Below are 17,166 nucleotides of genomic sequence, written 5' to 3' on the forward strand. Positions count from 1 at the left end.
AACACTTGAGGCCAATGCATACGAAACAACATATTTATACTTATATATAGGTCAACTTTTCACATGAGACTGCCATTCCCACTTAGGCTGTTTTCATACATGTTCCCTGGAAAATTTTAGAAAAATTTAGGGCAGACTTCTCCTAAAATCTTCCTGTTTTCTGTTCAAACATACACCTCATAGAGAGAGACATTATCCCAATCAAATGGAAGATGAGATGGATCTCAGAAAGCAAGACATGGTGTCAGAGCAACTACACTGACATGGCGACTGAAGCAACAGAGTCTGTCGAGAGCATACAGCAAACAGAAAGTTGTTTAATCCTGTAAATGGAGATTGCATCAGTCCAACACATGCAGTTTGTTATCATGTGCTGGTTCCAGGGTATAAACATCACCTCCAGTCACTTGCTTGTGGTGCATTTCCCCAAATATTTCCTGCTTCGTTCTCAGATTAGCCTACCCTGACTTCACAGACAAAATATACGATGTGTCTGGAAGGAAAATACCAGGAAAAGAGAGTATGGCTGTTTGCTTTCGCGTATTCATTTTTATGCTTTTATCAACAGGACGGTGCATAGGGTTGAAAACTGGGGAGAGAGAAAAGTGAGAAAAGAACTGACTGACTTAGACCAGAGGCCGCTGTGACTGCATCTGGGGCATGGACATAGTCTCTAGGCTAACCCCCGGCAAGGCCGCCCATAAGGGGGGATAAAGGGGAGAGCTTTCTGCAGCCCAGCCATATCAGGGGCCCATGGAGATCAGCAAAACCGTAGTCTATTGTGTGATAACCATATTTTATATGCAACCTGAATAAAGTGGCAAAAATAAAGTTAGAAAGTCTAAAAGTCTAAAAAAAATGGGTGGTGAAATCGTAGAAAGCAGTTAAAAAGTGGCAAAAATTGGTTAAAGGTGTCAAAAACAAGAATGAGAATTTTAGATACTTACCATATGCTTAATAATATAGTCATATTTTTAGGGGTGAGAACTGACATTGGCTATAATAAACAGTTTTGAAAACTACAAATGTTAAACATCAAGTGTTTGAGAGGAGAAGATGGTGAAATATGCAAAAATTCTATTTTTGTTGGAAATGTCTGAGTTGAAACAAACTGCTCTCACGATCTTAAATCTCTGAACTTGAATTAGAATACAATACTACTGCTCATTTTCTTTAGAAGATAAAACCTTAAAATAAATATTAAACTAGTCTCTGGATCCTGGATCCTGGATCTCTGAAATTGAACTTTTGAACAAAATTCACAGTTCTTATTCAACAAGATGCATGGCTTGCAGGAAATGACTGTTTGACAGACGTTGCAAGTTGCACATTCCTTTGCAAATCAAGTCACACCTTCGACCGCTTTAGCCTGTTTTTGTGACCATCATCATGGTTACCTCCTCGACTTCTCTGTTCTTGCTCGCTTTGCTGACTGCCACATGAAGGAAAGGTTAAGATTAAAAGTAAATGGTGTTGATGGATTGAACAAACTGGAACCGGTTCTCGATTCTCATCCCTGTATGTCTTGTCCCAGTTAAAAAAGTTAGAAAGCCTTTAAAGTTTTCAGATCATGGGGCACAAATAGTCTAGTGGTTCAAGTCCTGCCTGCGGCTCCTTTCCTGCATGTCTCTCCTCCACTCCCTTATCCCTTTTTCCCACTCTATCCACCGTCGTCTTCTAAGAAAAAAGGCATAATAAGCCCACAAATAGATCTTAAAAAACGTCAGCTATTCAGTGATTTTTCTAATGACGAGCTGCCACAGTTGAAGAGAAAGAACTGTAAAAATTGCAAAAGAAATACACTTTGGTTTTTACTTCCAGTGGTATCTCAACAATCACTGATGTTTTTTTTTAAAGAATCTAATCAAAGTTTAAACTCTGGCATTGAGAAAAGCTTATTTCAATGTAGCACAACACTCTCATTAATACAATGATATTGATTTTCAGCCTTAAGTAGCAGAGAGATGTAATGAAAAGCTCTGACTGCTCCATCATCCTCCCATCCTCCCTCTGCCTGTCCCCCTTTGTCAGGCCTTATTATTGAACATGTGTCCTCTCGGCCCCTTCCATTAACCAACCCCACCCTCGCACACCGCTTTCAAAGCACGGGCACACAAAAACACAGACACACAGTGTAGCACACACTCCAAACAGCTAATTGACAGAGGGAGTTGGTACATCTTTCATCATTCTCCATGGAGACAAATCTTTAAGTGTGTGTATGTGCATGTGCATGAGTGCATGTGGTTGATGTGAGTGCAGATCAAAGGGGGTCCTCTTAGCTGCCTATCCTGGACCTTTCAGTGTCTCTTAGAGCGCCATGAAGCGGCAAACAAAACAGAGATTATCTACCGTATGCTAGCTAACTTCCGCTTTATAAGCATGCAGTTTAAATAATCATTAACTAAAGATAGCCTTGCCTCCAAAACATGACCACCAGGGCTGATTGCAAAATGCTCTTGAGGCAAAACACTGATGTTATAATCGTTTTAGCCCTCAATTACAGGACACTAAATCAGTTAGCTACTCTGTAAGTCCAACATTATCCTCACAATAACTATCCGTCACATTGCCAGTGCTGCAGATTGCAGGGACATGTAATTGGGAATCATTTAGCCTGATGGAGTCATAACCCAATTGAATACTATTGATTTTTGATTAAATATTCATATGGACCAGGAGCAAGCTTGTTCTGTTTTCCTGGTACACAAAATCAAAATGAAGCTATGAAACTTGACTCTTCTTGAATTACTGTAATAGAAGAAGATGAAAAACAGCACAGGAAATTCAGCTCAAACTGACGTTAAAAACAAGCCTGAAGAATGGACTTTATCTTCCACCGGTGCTACTCTCAACTGGCACAGCTTTAAAAACACAGCAGCACCAACAAAAGTGAGTTTAAGTCTTTTTGACAACCGTCATTAACTGTACTGTCAGTCAAAAAGAAAAGATTACCTTCTTCTACGGCTAAAAATCACCAGGGATTTCAGACACCCTGCTTCATGTGGCGCCTTCTGTTCAGGTTATTGTGATGATTAGACAGCACATGGTCAGAGGGACTCATGTACTTTACTCCGGTCCCTGGTGGGGATGAGAGACAGATGATGGAAGGAGCAGGAGGCTAAGTTAGAAGAGGAGAGAGACAGATGAGAGTGAGAGCTGAAGAGAATAAAAAACATGGTGATAAAAGTGATAATTCACACAGCTGGGCATGAAGCACAATGCGGTTAAAGACAGCAACGAGCGAATTCCAGGGAGGAATGTAACTAACAGAGAGAAAAAGGAGACTCAAGCTAAAGTTAAGAAGAGGATGTGACTGGAGGAGAACATTAACAGTCAGAGCAGAGTAACTTTACTCCTCTCAAAGTCAAGTTCACACGAGCAGAGACGAGCAGGAGAAACTTTAGCGCTGTGCTCGATGCTTCAGAGGGGCTCAGGTAAGTGAAACCTCGGCAACACAAAGAAGTCCTCGGGCAGGTCACCTGATGAGGAAGGCCTGAGAGCTGACACCAGATCTTTTTAGTCATGACAGTCAGGCCTGGCTCTCAGGTAACATGGGGAACCCCCTTTTCTCACACACAGACATGAAGTCATTGCAAACAGCCAACAAAGACAACCAAGAGTATTTGGACCACGCAATACAACCAAATATCTTACCAGCCAGACACATGGCAGCAACCAATGCTTTCAGGCATGTAGATATGGTCAGAACAACCAAACTGAGCATCAGAACGGGGTAAAAAGATGATCTCAGTGGCTTTGGACATACCATGGTTGTTGACAGACTAGTCTAAGTATTTCACAACCTGCTAATCTACTGGGATTTTCACAGAAAACCATCTCTAGGGTTTACAGGAAATGATCCAGAAAGCCAGAGAGCGGCAGCTCTTATGGGCCAAAATACCTTGTTGACCGTAGAGTTAAAAGGAGAATAGTCAGACAGGCAACAGTAACTACAGTAAATAACTCCTTGTTAGAACTTAGGTATGCAGAAGAACATCTCTGAATCTCTCATATCAACCCTTGGAGCAGATTGACTACACCCGGATAACACTCCTGTCATAAGAGCGGGAACCTGAGACTAAATTCTCATGGGCTCACTGAAATTGGACAAAAGACTGGAAAATCATTGCCTGGTCTGATGACTCTTTTTTTTCTGTTGCAGCATTTAAATTGCAGAGTCTGAATTTGGCATAAAAGCCTGCAAAACAGCCAAAAACATGGTGCTTTCAAAGTCACTTAATTCACCTTTCTTTCCAATTTTGATGTTCAGTTTGAACTTCAGTGGTTCCCCAACACCATGTCTTGAATGCACTGGTTGCTACCATGTGATTGGCTGATTAGATATTTATATTAATGTGCAAATAAGGCTTCAAATGAGTAATGGAATGTCCAGTGAGAGAACACTGCAATACTTTATTTCTAAATCTTTTCATTTTTAACAAAAGGGTCTTTTGAAAGACATTTTAATAAAGAAAACTCTACACCATTTTAGAAGACACTTTACAACCTCTAAATTAAAAGTATCTTCTATATTTATTTTAAAAAAGGATATTTAGCATATTAAACATTAAATTAATACGCAGTCATTTTTATTTATACATTGAACACAGTGTGACGGTGCAAACAATAGCTAATGTGATTTTGACTGAGTAATTTTCACACGTAACTCGTAAAATATTGTGACTTTTGGCAGCAAACAACTGCTTAAAGTATGTTGCTGGAGTAACTCTATAGCTTCAATTTTTGATGCTGTCCTGGCATGTTTCAAGTTGAAGTCATGGAATCTGGTTAATCGACAGGCTCTGCACGGTTCACCGTTACTTTCAGGATGCATAAAGAGGCAAAAACATGTGAAAGTACCATTTAGGGGAAAACAGGGCAGCCTCAAATTTTAACTGTCCAGGACTTGCCCTGATAAAGAGGGTTGAGTTTGGACTTTCAGTAATACAATCACAACTCAGATTACACTTTGGGGACTTAAAACACTGAATACTGCATAATACTTATCTCAGGCCAAACTATTATAGTTGGACTAAACTGAACTGGGATGATTTTGTGGTTTAACTTTGACCATTTTTAAATATCAACAACTTGCAAAACAAAGAAAAACAAGTTCAACATAAGAAAATCTGAAATGTTATCATTAAGATTTTCATCATCATATTTTGAAGCCCACTGCGAGATCAAGCTGCTGAATTTGACATGGTGCAAATGAGAATTTATGTAGTTAGGATGCCGTAACACAATCTGCAAACATCACATCCTAAATACCTCCATGACCCTTCTTCCCCTCCTCCACCTTCTGCTTCTCCTCTTCCTTCCCAGCATGGAGGATTAATGTTCTCACTCCTGTCTCTCAGGTCCCCCCGGCCCAGTTAAAGCAATAAGATCTCATTGTCAAACAGTGACTATCCTCAGTGGAGAGGTTAACCACCGCTGCTTAACCATTAACTAGATTAAAGTCAGCGGCGGCGCAGGAATGTCATCTGACAGATGTAGAGGAGAGATTGGACATGAGAAGTGGCTTAAGAGAGAGAAAAGTAATGATCTTGGTTTGGACGTACTCTTGAGGCAGCGGTTTGCGTAAATTAGCTCAAGTTTACTTTTTTCTAAAGAAGTGTAAACAGAGATATTCTGCAGCCTGGTGAACTCTATGTCACCCTCATTCTATGGTTATCGTTATGCGATAGTGATAAGGAAGGAAAAGAATCCCCTGAGGCCCCTGGGTAAAATTTATGAAACCACTCCTTAGGAAGTAAGAATAACTGGGTTAAAGGTGTCTTTTAAGTATATCTCTCTGCCCACACGGGAAGTGTTTAAAACCCTGAGCAGTGATTTTTCAGAGATATTTACTAGTAAGGGACAAACATGTCAGGGGTTCTTTCACAGCAAACATACAGTTGGACTCTCTCCTCCCCCCACGCAGTGCAGAGCTGAGCTGGCGGTGAGGACAGACACGAGGTGGTAATGGAACCCAAGTGTGTGTGTGAAGAAAGGAGGGGTGACAGGGCTCTTTTTTTTTAGTGGGGTGCATTCAACAACTGCTGCTGAGGCAACTGTTGATGTCTGAAAAGCAACAGCTTGCGGGGCTCCCAGAGGACGCTCTGCCAGCCAACAGTCAGATGGAGGGTTTAGGGTTGGAGGGGCGCAGGGGTTAGGATTTCTGCTCTGCTGCCAGGAAAATGATCTCCTTGGCTCCAGATCCAGGTTTTTTTGGTGACATTCCCCATTCCTAATTGGTATCCCCCAATCCTGGAGTACTCCGCCTGTCTGATCCTCAATGCTGCTATCTCTGCCTGTATCTCATTTGTTTGATTTATTACGTTTGATTGATCCAAACAGCTGGACATGACAAGATTTTTGGGATAAAAGTTGTTATTGCAGCAGAAAACATGAACACGACAGCACGACATTGCTGTTTAACTACACACTGAAGATGTACCAATATTACATTTCCATATCGCCGTTATTGTGACCTAAAATATCACAATGATCAGTTTCACACTGAAGAATGATAAAAATCAAATTAGCAGCAAAAAGCAAAACACACTTTTTGTATTAGAACATTAAAATATGAACATATTAACAGCAAACATGAAAACCTTATCTAATGTGTATTAGCAAAGGTACTAAGTTAATAAGGAAGTCTTGGTTGATGTCATATTATCAACCCTTTATCTGTCTGAGTCCTTATCAATACTATCAATACTAAGGATGTTCCAAGGCCTCTATTTCCTTTTTGGGCTAAAAATGCATTTTAATTGTGTCAAGCCAACTACACTAAAGAAGACAAAATGCAAAGAAAACAGTCAAATTATTCACAGGGATGAGGCTAAAGTTAGCAGCTAGCCCTGCCAGACTTTGTTCCTCTTTGCAGATTATTATCTTATGCTTAATGTGGTTGATCACCACTTCAGTTAGGTAGTGAGATGTGAGTAAAACCCCAACAGCCTACATACAACTTTAGTTCCTTTTTCTGGTTACATAACTGTCATACAGCATTGTTCCTATGACATGCTTACTGCTAAGCCTCTCATATTTACCTTTGGCGAAGTGCAGGGAGAAAGCTCTGACAGGAAGGCAGCAGCCATAACTGAAGCTATAGTGGCTACTAGTGGCCGGAGGCTTCATTACAGTTTTAATAGAGCAATTGACTGGGATCTAAGGCCTTTTTTTTTTTTTTTTTTTTTTTTTTTTTTTTTTTTTTTTAATGATAGGTAAGTAGTGGAGATCAACTGATCATTGGCCCAGCCAATCACTGAGGCCGATGTCTGGCAATATGCCGATTATAAGTATCTGCATTTTATATTACTGATAATTTATCAAATTGATTAATCAGAAAGTGTACTACTCAGTTTCCACTGCAAAGTGTCTTCCCCTCTGGCTTTATTTTGTCCCTCTACAATATCATGTTCTGAATACAACACTCATTCTCTCACTGACATGAGGTACTAGCCTATCAACACTTAAGCCTGGGTGCCGCTAACACAGTGAGCAGATAGCATTACTACAACCCCTGCATGCTATTTACTGTGATATTAAAGCACAGTCATCACGTATGGATTTAATGATAATTAAAATTTGAACAGTGTGGTAACATGGTGAAATTTTATCACAGTTAGCATAAAAACCAGACTGTTTCATTCCTTCAACACACTAAGGGCACTTTCACATTAGGCCCAGTTGTTTCGAACCGCGCTGCGGCATGATTCCTCCCCCTCCCCCTTCCCCGTTGGCTTGCTTTCACACTAGCAACATTGAACCGTGCCAGGGCCCACTTGCATATTTACTCAGTCTGAAACAGCAGGTGGCGGTTTGCACACAGCTGGTTTACAACCCCAACAAGAAGGAGAGAGAAGAAGCTTTCATGGCAACCACTGGGGTCATGACCTGAGCAAAGATTATTTTCGTTTTGACCCGGCAAAAAGTCCATCCTGCAGCCATGGAAAATTAAAATCACTTTTAAGATGCCAGCAACTTCACTCTTTGTATCTGCACATCTACTACAGCTCAGAGGATTAAATGGGTTCGTGCTGCGCAGGTTTTTGAGGTGACAGGAGACTTTTATTGCCTTTGCACCTCCTCTCACTGACTCCAACTTGTGTTCAAGTAAGGTGAGTCACAACCGACCGTTTATTGGCTGGATTCTGATCATTTCCACCCTTTATTGAGGAAAAATGTGAACAAACTGCCACGCTGTGGAAAGAAGTTTAGTTTTTATGATGATGTCATAAGCTGATACAGCGCTCTGTCCTGTATCCGAGCGCGGTTGCATTCACATCTCATCCAAACCGTGCCAGAGTCCACTTAAATTGCGCCTGAGACCACCTCCTAAAGTGGGCCCTGACCCAGTGCCCAGGCGTGATTCGTTTGCACTCACATTACCCAAACAAACTGGACTTTGGGCTCAAGTGCACTTGGATCCGGCACCGGGCCCCTAGTGTGAAAGCCACCTAAGAGAAAACTCAAGTTAAAACCATTCACTTTGTATACTCCCATCTTAAACACATGCAAAACCAGAGGCTCTTATGCACATCTTCCTCAAACACTCTGCTTCTAAATGGATTGGCAGCACTTAACCTCATCTCTCCAAAGAGCTTTTTGAATTTACAATTTTGCTCCCTAACCTGCCTCGCCTCCCCCACGAACACCAGTACACAAATGAAAAGACAAGGACGCACCCACATACACATAGACATGAAGCTTCTTTTCAAGGCTGCATTTGAAATTACCCACCGCCATCATCTTCCTCCCCCGAGACAGGAACAACAAGGCTGCACGGTGGCAACACAATAGTCAGCTGTAATCATGTCTCATCCCATCCCTTGATCTCTCTCCCTGCGTCCCTTCCTCCCTGCTTCCTTCCTCCTTTTCCTCCCTATGACTAATGACAAGAGAGCATCCTCAAAGCAAAAGAACAAACCCTAACAACCGGCCGCTTGTTCACCTTCTGTCTATCCAGGGCAGGTTGTTAAGGCTATAAAGCAGCACAGACAGGGCGTAGGCACATAATATTTAGGAATTTATCTTAAAACCCGAGTATGCCAAGCAGGGGAGGATGGCTAGTTTTATTCTAAGAGCATCAATAGTGGCTATAAATCTGTCGAGGAAGAGCTCCAGGAATGGGCGTAAAAAGCAAACAGAGCCTCCTCCCACTAATACACAGCAGGGCACTCTCATGATGCTGTGACCTTTACAAAAGCACGCTGGGGAAAGACAACAGCACAGCAAGTAAACACACAATCCTTTCAAAGACTACCCATAAAAGTTTCTGAGAAGGAGGCAAAGACAAAAAGTGATGGAAACAGAAGCAACACTACACTTATGCATGAGTACCTGTGGATGTGTAATCACAGATGTGAGTAGCAGCTTTGAGCCTCCGAAGAGGATATAGGGATGAAAAAGGAGGATAAACTTTCCTGAACCAAATCACTCTTCCTAACTGACTTCAAACCCAGATTAAGCACATGCAGGAAGCCCCAGCTGCTATCCATGCCAACTGCATGCTCACTTCAGCATCAGTGTGCTATTAGCCTGTTTGAACTGACTTTAATGTGTCAATCATGTCAAATACTTAGCACTAGTGGGTGTGAGAAACACTGGCGAGTTCAAATCCCCTTCTTAAAACTTCCTAACATCCAGAACATTCCCTTTATTTTCACTGACTAATGTTTAACCAGTGCCCCCTGCTTGTTCGCTCGAGTGAACCACAGTCAGACCACAAGAATGCACCCTGCCTGCGACAAACTCCAACTTTGCACCTGTAAAACCTCCACTCAAGAGCTGCTTTGTCTCTGCGTGTTTGTGCGTGGATTACGGCCTCTGACTTGCGGTCAGAGAGGGGGTGTTTAAAGCGAGAAAAGGAAGCCCCCTTACAATAGAATTTGAGGTGATGACAAATAAACGCACATCACACAGCGAGCTGCGACGTGTCCACAGAAATGCCACTCATTCCATCCTGGTGCCTTCACTGTCACAAACACACAGAAAACACACAAGGAGGGGGATAAATCACCTCAATAACTATAGTCCCAGCCATTCCAAGGTCCCGCTCCTGCCAGAGGCATGAAGACAAGGGGGCAAACATGGACTTGTTCTCCCAAAGCAGCCCCTGTCAATCTGTCACTCACTGCAATATGAGCTAAGGTTTTCAGAGTTGTGTAACATGCAGAATCCTGCAGCTTGGGGCTCTAAATCAACATGCAACCATGTAAAGATTACTCAGTGTTTGGATCTGTATGAATAATCCAGGAATGTAGCAACCTGTAAATCACTTACATGCTTTCATCCAGGAACACATTTAACTGTTTTATTGCAAAATGGATATACGGCGGCAGAGAAGGCTATCCTCAAGAGATGCTCCCTGGGTTAGTCAAGCAGCATGCTTTGACTTTCCAAGGTGTGCATAGCTAGAAACCCCCACATGGATAGATACATTTAATGAATGAATATAATAAATAATATAATAAAATAAGTTCAAAATCAATTAATCCATAGTAGCATGAATCTGAATGAGGGTGCAACAAGCTTTCAGCTACAAAAGAGGTGGCTGGGGTGGAGGAGGTTAAGCTTTGCCAGCAGCAGTACGGTGCGTCAGCATTAATGCAAGCAGGGATAAGGGAGAAGTGCATCAAGTGTTGAGAGAAAGAGCTGTGATTGGCTGTGGGAGCTGGGAGGCGATAATTGGGATCAGCTGGCCATCAGCTGATCACAATTTGGCATATAGCTATTATGTCCTGCATGAACTAATGCTAAGTTTAACTAATTTCTGAGTGCACTAGGATTGTCACAATAATAGAATGTTAAACTGGATATACAGAAGTCCTAGGCACCACATATTAGTAACTTAATTGTTTGCAATGAACAAAAATTGCAAGCAAAGTCATCTTTATTGTCTGAACTGCACAAACCCGCAGAGTTGGATATTTCACATCCACCTGGGCAACACCCCATACAAGGTGTTTGGAAAGGGCAGAACCTTAAATCAGGAAAAACAAAACACATGTTCTGTCTGTCTGTTACATTTGGCCAATCAGGGCAACAAAACATCTGATGTATTAGGTGTTCACTATCAGTAGAGTGGTGTTTTTTCTTTACAACAAGAAAAACTTCTATGTTGTTCTTTAATTATCTTTTAGTAAAGAAATGTTGTCTGCTCCTGCAAAACTGACACTATGCTATAGCTACATCCAAGCAAATCATGATAGCAGTTGTCACTGGCTGCCAGCCACTTCAAATTAACAAGGTCTCAAGCTACCACCTCTTTTTCCTCAAATGATGCTGATTGGTCCAATCAGCTTGGAGTTTTGCTAGATAGATCTGCCTGATGACAGACACAGAATCTGGTCAATTAAACGGCTTTGCAATTGGTACTCCCAAGCACCTGTCTAGGTAAATAAAAAAGCTTCAGCTTTATGAGGCTTAGCATTAGTTCATGCAGGACATAGTAATCATACGCCCAGCTGATGGCCATCCAATCACAGCTCTTTCTCTCAGCACAGTGATGTACTTAAATATGAGATACTTCCCACCAATCCCAATCACTAATCATTAATGCTGGCGCACCATGCTGCTGTTGGCAAAGCTTAACCTCCTCCACCCCAGCCACCTCTTTTATAGCATAAAGCGTGTTGCACCCTCATTCAGATTCATGCTACTATGGATTAAATGCTCTGAACTTATTTTATTATATTCATTACAGATTGTCATAAATGTATCTATCCATATGGGGGTTTCTAGCTATGCACTCCTTGGAAAGTCAAAGCATGCTGCTTGACTAACCCAGGGAGCATCTTTTGAGCAGAGCCAAGTAAAACTGTATATCCATTTTGCAATAAAAATGTTGAAATGAACTACAGGAGTGTTCTTGAATGAACATAACCAAGGTATCAAAAAGGTGTTAAAAAGGTGTCACCATAAAACTAACTGCCCCGGGATAGCTGCAAAAGAGGTCCCCTGGCTTTTATCTCCTCATGTCTAAATGGCTCTTTTTCTGGCCCTAATACCACAATAATTACACATGTCTGCAGGGGGGAACTTTTGAGTCCATGCTGGCAGGGGGGGACAGAAATTAAAAGTGAGGAAATGACTGTGGGAATTAAGGCGGCGAGAGACAAAGAAGCTGACGCTGCATGTTAGACTCTAGCACCTTGAAGTCAGCTGATGCTTGTCACTTCAATTCTTTCCACCTGTTTCTGACCACTTTGGAGTGTCTACAGTTTAACTCAGACTAATCTGAGCATTTGACTTCTGTCTTTACTTTCATGTCACTTTGTTCTTTTTGTCCTTGGTAAAGTCTCAAAAAATACAGAGCAAAACTAGGGCAGTCAATGTGAAGTTCTTTACTCCCTTGAAACACAGTTGGTGTTATTTGTTCTTCGTAACCTTGAAACTTCCTTAAGAGGGTTTATTTTCTTCAACACTACCTCAGAAAATTTCCAACTTAAAGAGGCCGAGATATTATTGTACCACCTAAAATACTGCAAACCGCTGCCGGTGCAGCAACAAATGGCATCTTAGGAGCTTTTTACCAACATGTCTGGATGAGTGGGTCAAAAGGTCCCCCTGATCCTGGGCACAGGCATGCTGGGCACCTTGGGGCGCCCCATATCCATGTGTCACAACATACACGACTGCAGTAAAACATGCTTGAAATGTGTGTGTCACACTTTAAGTAGATGACACACATCTGGGTGTTGTGTGTCCCCTGGTTCTATTTCGTGCGCTCAGAGCTAATATAGCTGCAGGTTGGAAGTGAAGACCAGCAGCTGAGAGAATGTGGGTCTGTGTGACAGAATCCCAGCTAGACCCAGCAAGAGCTGCTATTATTAGACAAAAGTATGCAGAGAAAGAGAGAGAGGGGAGATAGTTGGAGGGGTTTGTGCGATTTTTCTTTGAGGAAATCACCACTAGAGTTAAATAATGACTTGTTTAAGCCAAGATTTCTGGGCAGCATGAGGAACTGGGTGAGGTCAGCCCCTGGAGCTGAAACCTAAAATCAATGCTCCACAGCTGTATGGAGTGATGTGTGATCTACACAGCATCCATCAATTACAAGGCACTTTTCAGCAGCTGTAAAAAGGCTGCATGAAGGGTAGACAGACAGCAAAGCACAACAACTGTCTCTAAGGGCAAGAAGGAGGGAAGGGGGAGGCGTGAAGAAGATCTGTGAAATTTAATAGAAGTAGGTAAACTCAGATGTATACTGTATGCTGGAAAAGCTAGGCTTTCAGTTAGAAAAAATTAATTGGTGAATGCAGAGCTGCAAGTGGATGAGAATTATAAAGGAAGACTGTCAGGGAGAAAAGAAGTGATGGAGAACAGGGAAATGGGATTCGCCCATCAGCTCAGCCCCGCCCTGCGGCTCATCCTTCTTCAAACCACCACAGGCTGTCTGCACCGGCATCGAATTAGTTTGAAATAACTTTTAAAAAATGTCCAAAGTATTCTGGAAAAATCAGTCTCTACACACAAACATAGTAAGAACCTCTCTTGAGGATGAGGCATATTTCTAAGTCAAAGACATAAAACATGCACACATCAAACACATAATATGTTACATATTTTATAAGGTTATTAGCTGAAATATTATGGTGACACTAAAAGAAGTTTGAAACACCATAAAACTGCCTGCAGTAAAACCACAACCTCCCTAGTGGTGCCACAAACCAGTTAGAAGGTAATCATTGGGGATAAATCTCCATGATAAATTCATGGCCGGAAAAAAAAAACTTCTCCAGCAACTCTTTAAAAAAAGTGGATATTCCATTCTGGGCAGTGATCAAAAAACTTCTCTTTGACAAAGTTCTTATAAGGCCTAAGTCAGGTTGAATTTAAATTGGCTTAGTCTCTCTGGCAGCACCCAGGGGTGCTCAGGGTGAGGCACACTGCCAGCAAAGGAGACGCAAATCCCGCAGATCAGACATCAAAGAGCGCTGGAAACTGCAGCCAGGCAGCAGACAGACAGACAGGGCAGCATGAATGAGACCGGGCTACAAAATAAAAGCCCCTCATTTCATTAGGTTAGGGGGCAAAAAGCCATGTGTAAAAATATCTTGGAAGCCATTTTCAGAGGTTTATATTTGAAGCCAATTTGCTAGTTTTCTGAAATGTGATGTACCCTGGCAGCAAACAGGTCCTGCTGACTTGTAGAGGATGTGTTGCATTGGAGGCGGTGTCCGCTTCGAATAACGGCGTGCTGCTGCTGCTGCAGTCTTTAGCGCTAAAAGAAGTGCAGCAAAGCAAGCACAGAACCCCAAAAGTGCTACAGCCGCCATTAAACCTTTAAAAATACCTCTGTTAAGATAAGCCTCCACCTGAAGCCTGTAGCGCAGCAGTTCGACAACTAGCCAAAACAAGCGGACTTGTCTCTTTTTCGAGAAAATTCCGGCTCACACCTGCTTTTATCACAACCTCATATATCGACGCATATTACAAGTGGCTTTTTAACATTTTTTAGCACAAACAACCAAATCTACAAAGTGTTTGAATGACTAAAAGAACTTAAAAGAGCCGCTTCTAACCGCGACATGTTCGGACAGGTTTGTCCTGTTAGCTGTGGACCCCAAACTCCGCGAAACAGCAAAGTTGAAAAATGTGTCGCCAGAAGCCACGAAAACAACCCCTTAGGTATTAAAAGCGTGTTAAAGTTACTTTCTGTGTGTTTTTAAGTTGAACCGAGCAGTGTCACTTACCTTGAAATGCCCACAGCAGCAAGGTGCACAGCAGCGAGGTGCGTCCAAATGTTATCCCGTCCATGCTTGCACTTCCAAGTTTCTCAAGGAGCAGTATTCACTTTGTTTTTGGTTGGAAAAAATGTTGTAAATGTGGCAGCAGCAAGTCTTCTTTCTTCTCTCAATGCTCCTAAGCTTTCTGGACTTCTCCCTCTCTTTCTCCTCTCTCTCTCTCTCTCTCTCTCTCTCTCTGCAAACGAGTGCCTCTTACTCTCCCTCACACACACACTCACAGAAATCTGATGCTGCTGGTACTCTTCTTGGTTGATATATTTGCACAAAAGGTGACCCCCTCCCAATACAGCCCCCTCCCTTCCCCTCTCTCTCTCTCTCTCTCTTGCTCTATCTCTCTCTCTCGCTCTCTCTGTTGCAGTGAAAAGACCTGCTTGACTAATCGCGCAGGTCTACTGGGGCCCGCTGGATTTCTTTAAAGGAAGTTAAAAGTGATTTTATCATGAGGCTCTCTGACTCATAGCTACTCCAATCACGCATCCGAAAGATAAAACAAGTACAGGGTGTTAAAAATTTACTGAAAAATGGGGGTTTAAACTCACACAAGCTCACATGCATGTTGTGTTCCCATTAACAGAATCAGGGGCAGGTTTAGTCATTTGGACTGGAGGCCTCAGGCAAAGACTAATATGAGACCCCTTACCACGTAATCATATCTGTGAACAAAATATTTTGAAACATCTCAACTGCAGGACACACCCATATCTGAAATATAGATACCCAGCAGTAGCTACTTCATCAGCTCATAAAAAGGCATCATAACTCAAACTCTCCCCATCTAAATATTTTAACATGTCTCTAGGCTAAGTGTAATTTATAAATTTGAAGTAAACACAAGATAGTGCCCTACTAAAACAATAAGCGCTCAGTGAAGAAATCCCTAAACCTACTTAAGCCCTACAAGTCAAGCGTGCAGGCTGATGGGCAGCAAAAAGGCAGCCAAGGTTGACAAGTGGGAAACTCTCTCTTGCTGGTGTTTCATTCAGTTATGGGGCTTTTACATTACATCAAGCGACTTGGCTCTACTTGGTTTGACTCGGCATGGCAGCAGAGTGCAGCGGGGGATTTGCTTTCCTACCACAACTGAGCTACCTGTTTAAGGGCACGTCTAGAGCTGATGATGCAGCGTTTTGAGCCGACGATGTTTTATAGCTGCTAGGGGTGTGAATCTCTCTGTCCAAGATGATTCCATTTAAATCTCAATTCACAAGCTACGATTCAATTCACCAACAATTCATGTCACGAGGATTACGGGAAAAAACTCAAAATGGAGGACCCAAATGCAGATAAAAAGGATTTAATGAAACAAAAGAACTTACTTGAACAAAAACACTGGAATCAAAATCAAAGAAACAAAACAAAATCCAAAGGAGCACGAGGAAGCACGAGGAGTAACAAGCACGGGGAAGACATATGCAATAAACCGACACAGACACAGGGAGACACAGAGCTTATATACACAGGGAGTGATTAACAATGGCAGACAGGTGTGGACAATCAGACACAGGTGAAACTGGTGAAGGATAACCAAAGTGGAGGGAAACTCAGGCAGGAAGCAAAACTGGAATCACACACAAGGGAAGGCAACTACAAAATAAAACAGGAAACATGGGGCCTAACACAAGAAGCACACAAGGACTGAAAACTGAACACAAGAAGCTAAACTACAGAAACACTGAAAACACAGGAGGATACAAAGAACCAAGGAGTGAAACTCAAACACAGGGAGTAAAATTAAAACATGAGACACAGGAATTAACCAAACATGAAACACAGGGAATGTAAAACTAACATGAAGCAGGGAATTACTAAACATGAAACACGAGGAGTAAAACTAGACATGAAACAAGGAATAACTAGACATAAAATGCAAGGAGTAACTAAACATAAAACACAGGGAAACCTAAACATGAAGCACAGAGAATAACTAGACATGAAATACAAGGAGTGATAAAACATAAAACACAAGAAGTAACTAAATACTAGAAACAGGAAAATACTACACAAGAATCACGAGGGCTAAAGAAAACTCCTAATAAACTCAAAACCTAATACAAGATCAAACTAGAAATCACAGAATGCACAAAGGATAACCATAGGAAAACTCAGAAACATAATAAATCAAAACCTGGATCATGACGATTCATTTAAATACAGAACGATCCGGTCGATTCAATTTGCTTGGTACAAACTGATTATAAAATCCAAATAACTTTATGCTCTAACAAAAATGAGAAAGAAGGGGAAAACAAGATTATTAATAGTCTAAGGTTGTTTTCACACCTGATAGTCATGGGGACTCTGTCTGTTTTAGAATGGAAATTGCAACATTGTTGCACTTTCCTGTGGTTTGGTTCGCATTGCCCTGGTCAAATGAACCAAATCATAGGGTCGTGGTACTGTTGTTCCAAACCAAGAG

The 17,166-nt window shown here is 41.8% G+C and overlaps 1 protein-coding gene across 2 annotated transcripts in view; it reads right to left on the minus strand.

The window, feature by feature from the left end:
- Positions 1-14,951, minus strand: part of bcam (basal cell adhesion molecule (Lutheran blood group)) — an 80,526-nt gene extending 65,575 nt beyond the window's left edge. For both annotated transcript variants that reach the window (XM_041793555.1, XM_041793554.1), the window contains exon 1: positions 14,697-14,951. In XM_041793555.1, coding sequence (XP_041649489.1) covers positions 14,697-14,760 — 64 coding nt within the window. In that variant the 5' untranslated portion in view covers positions 14,761-14,951. The remainder of the gene's footprint in view (positions 1-14,696) is intronic.
- Between the last annotated feature and the right edge of the window lie 2,215 nt (positions 14,952-17,166).

The sequence above is a fragment of the Cheilinus undulatus genome, linkage group 8 (genome assembly GCF_018320785.1).
Source record: "Cheilinus undulatus linkage group 8, ASM1832078v1, whole genome shotgun sequence".
In the NCBI taxonomy this organism is placed as follows: Eukaryota; Metazoa; Chordata; class Actinopteri; order Labriformes; family Labridae; genus Cheilinus; species Cheilinus undulatus.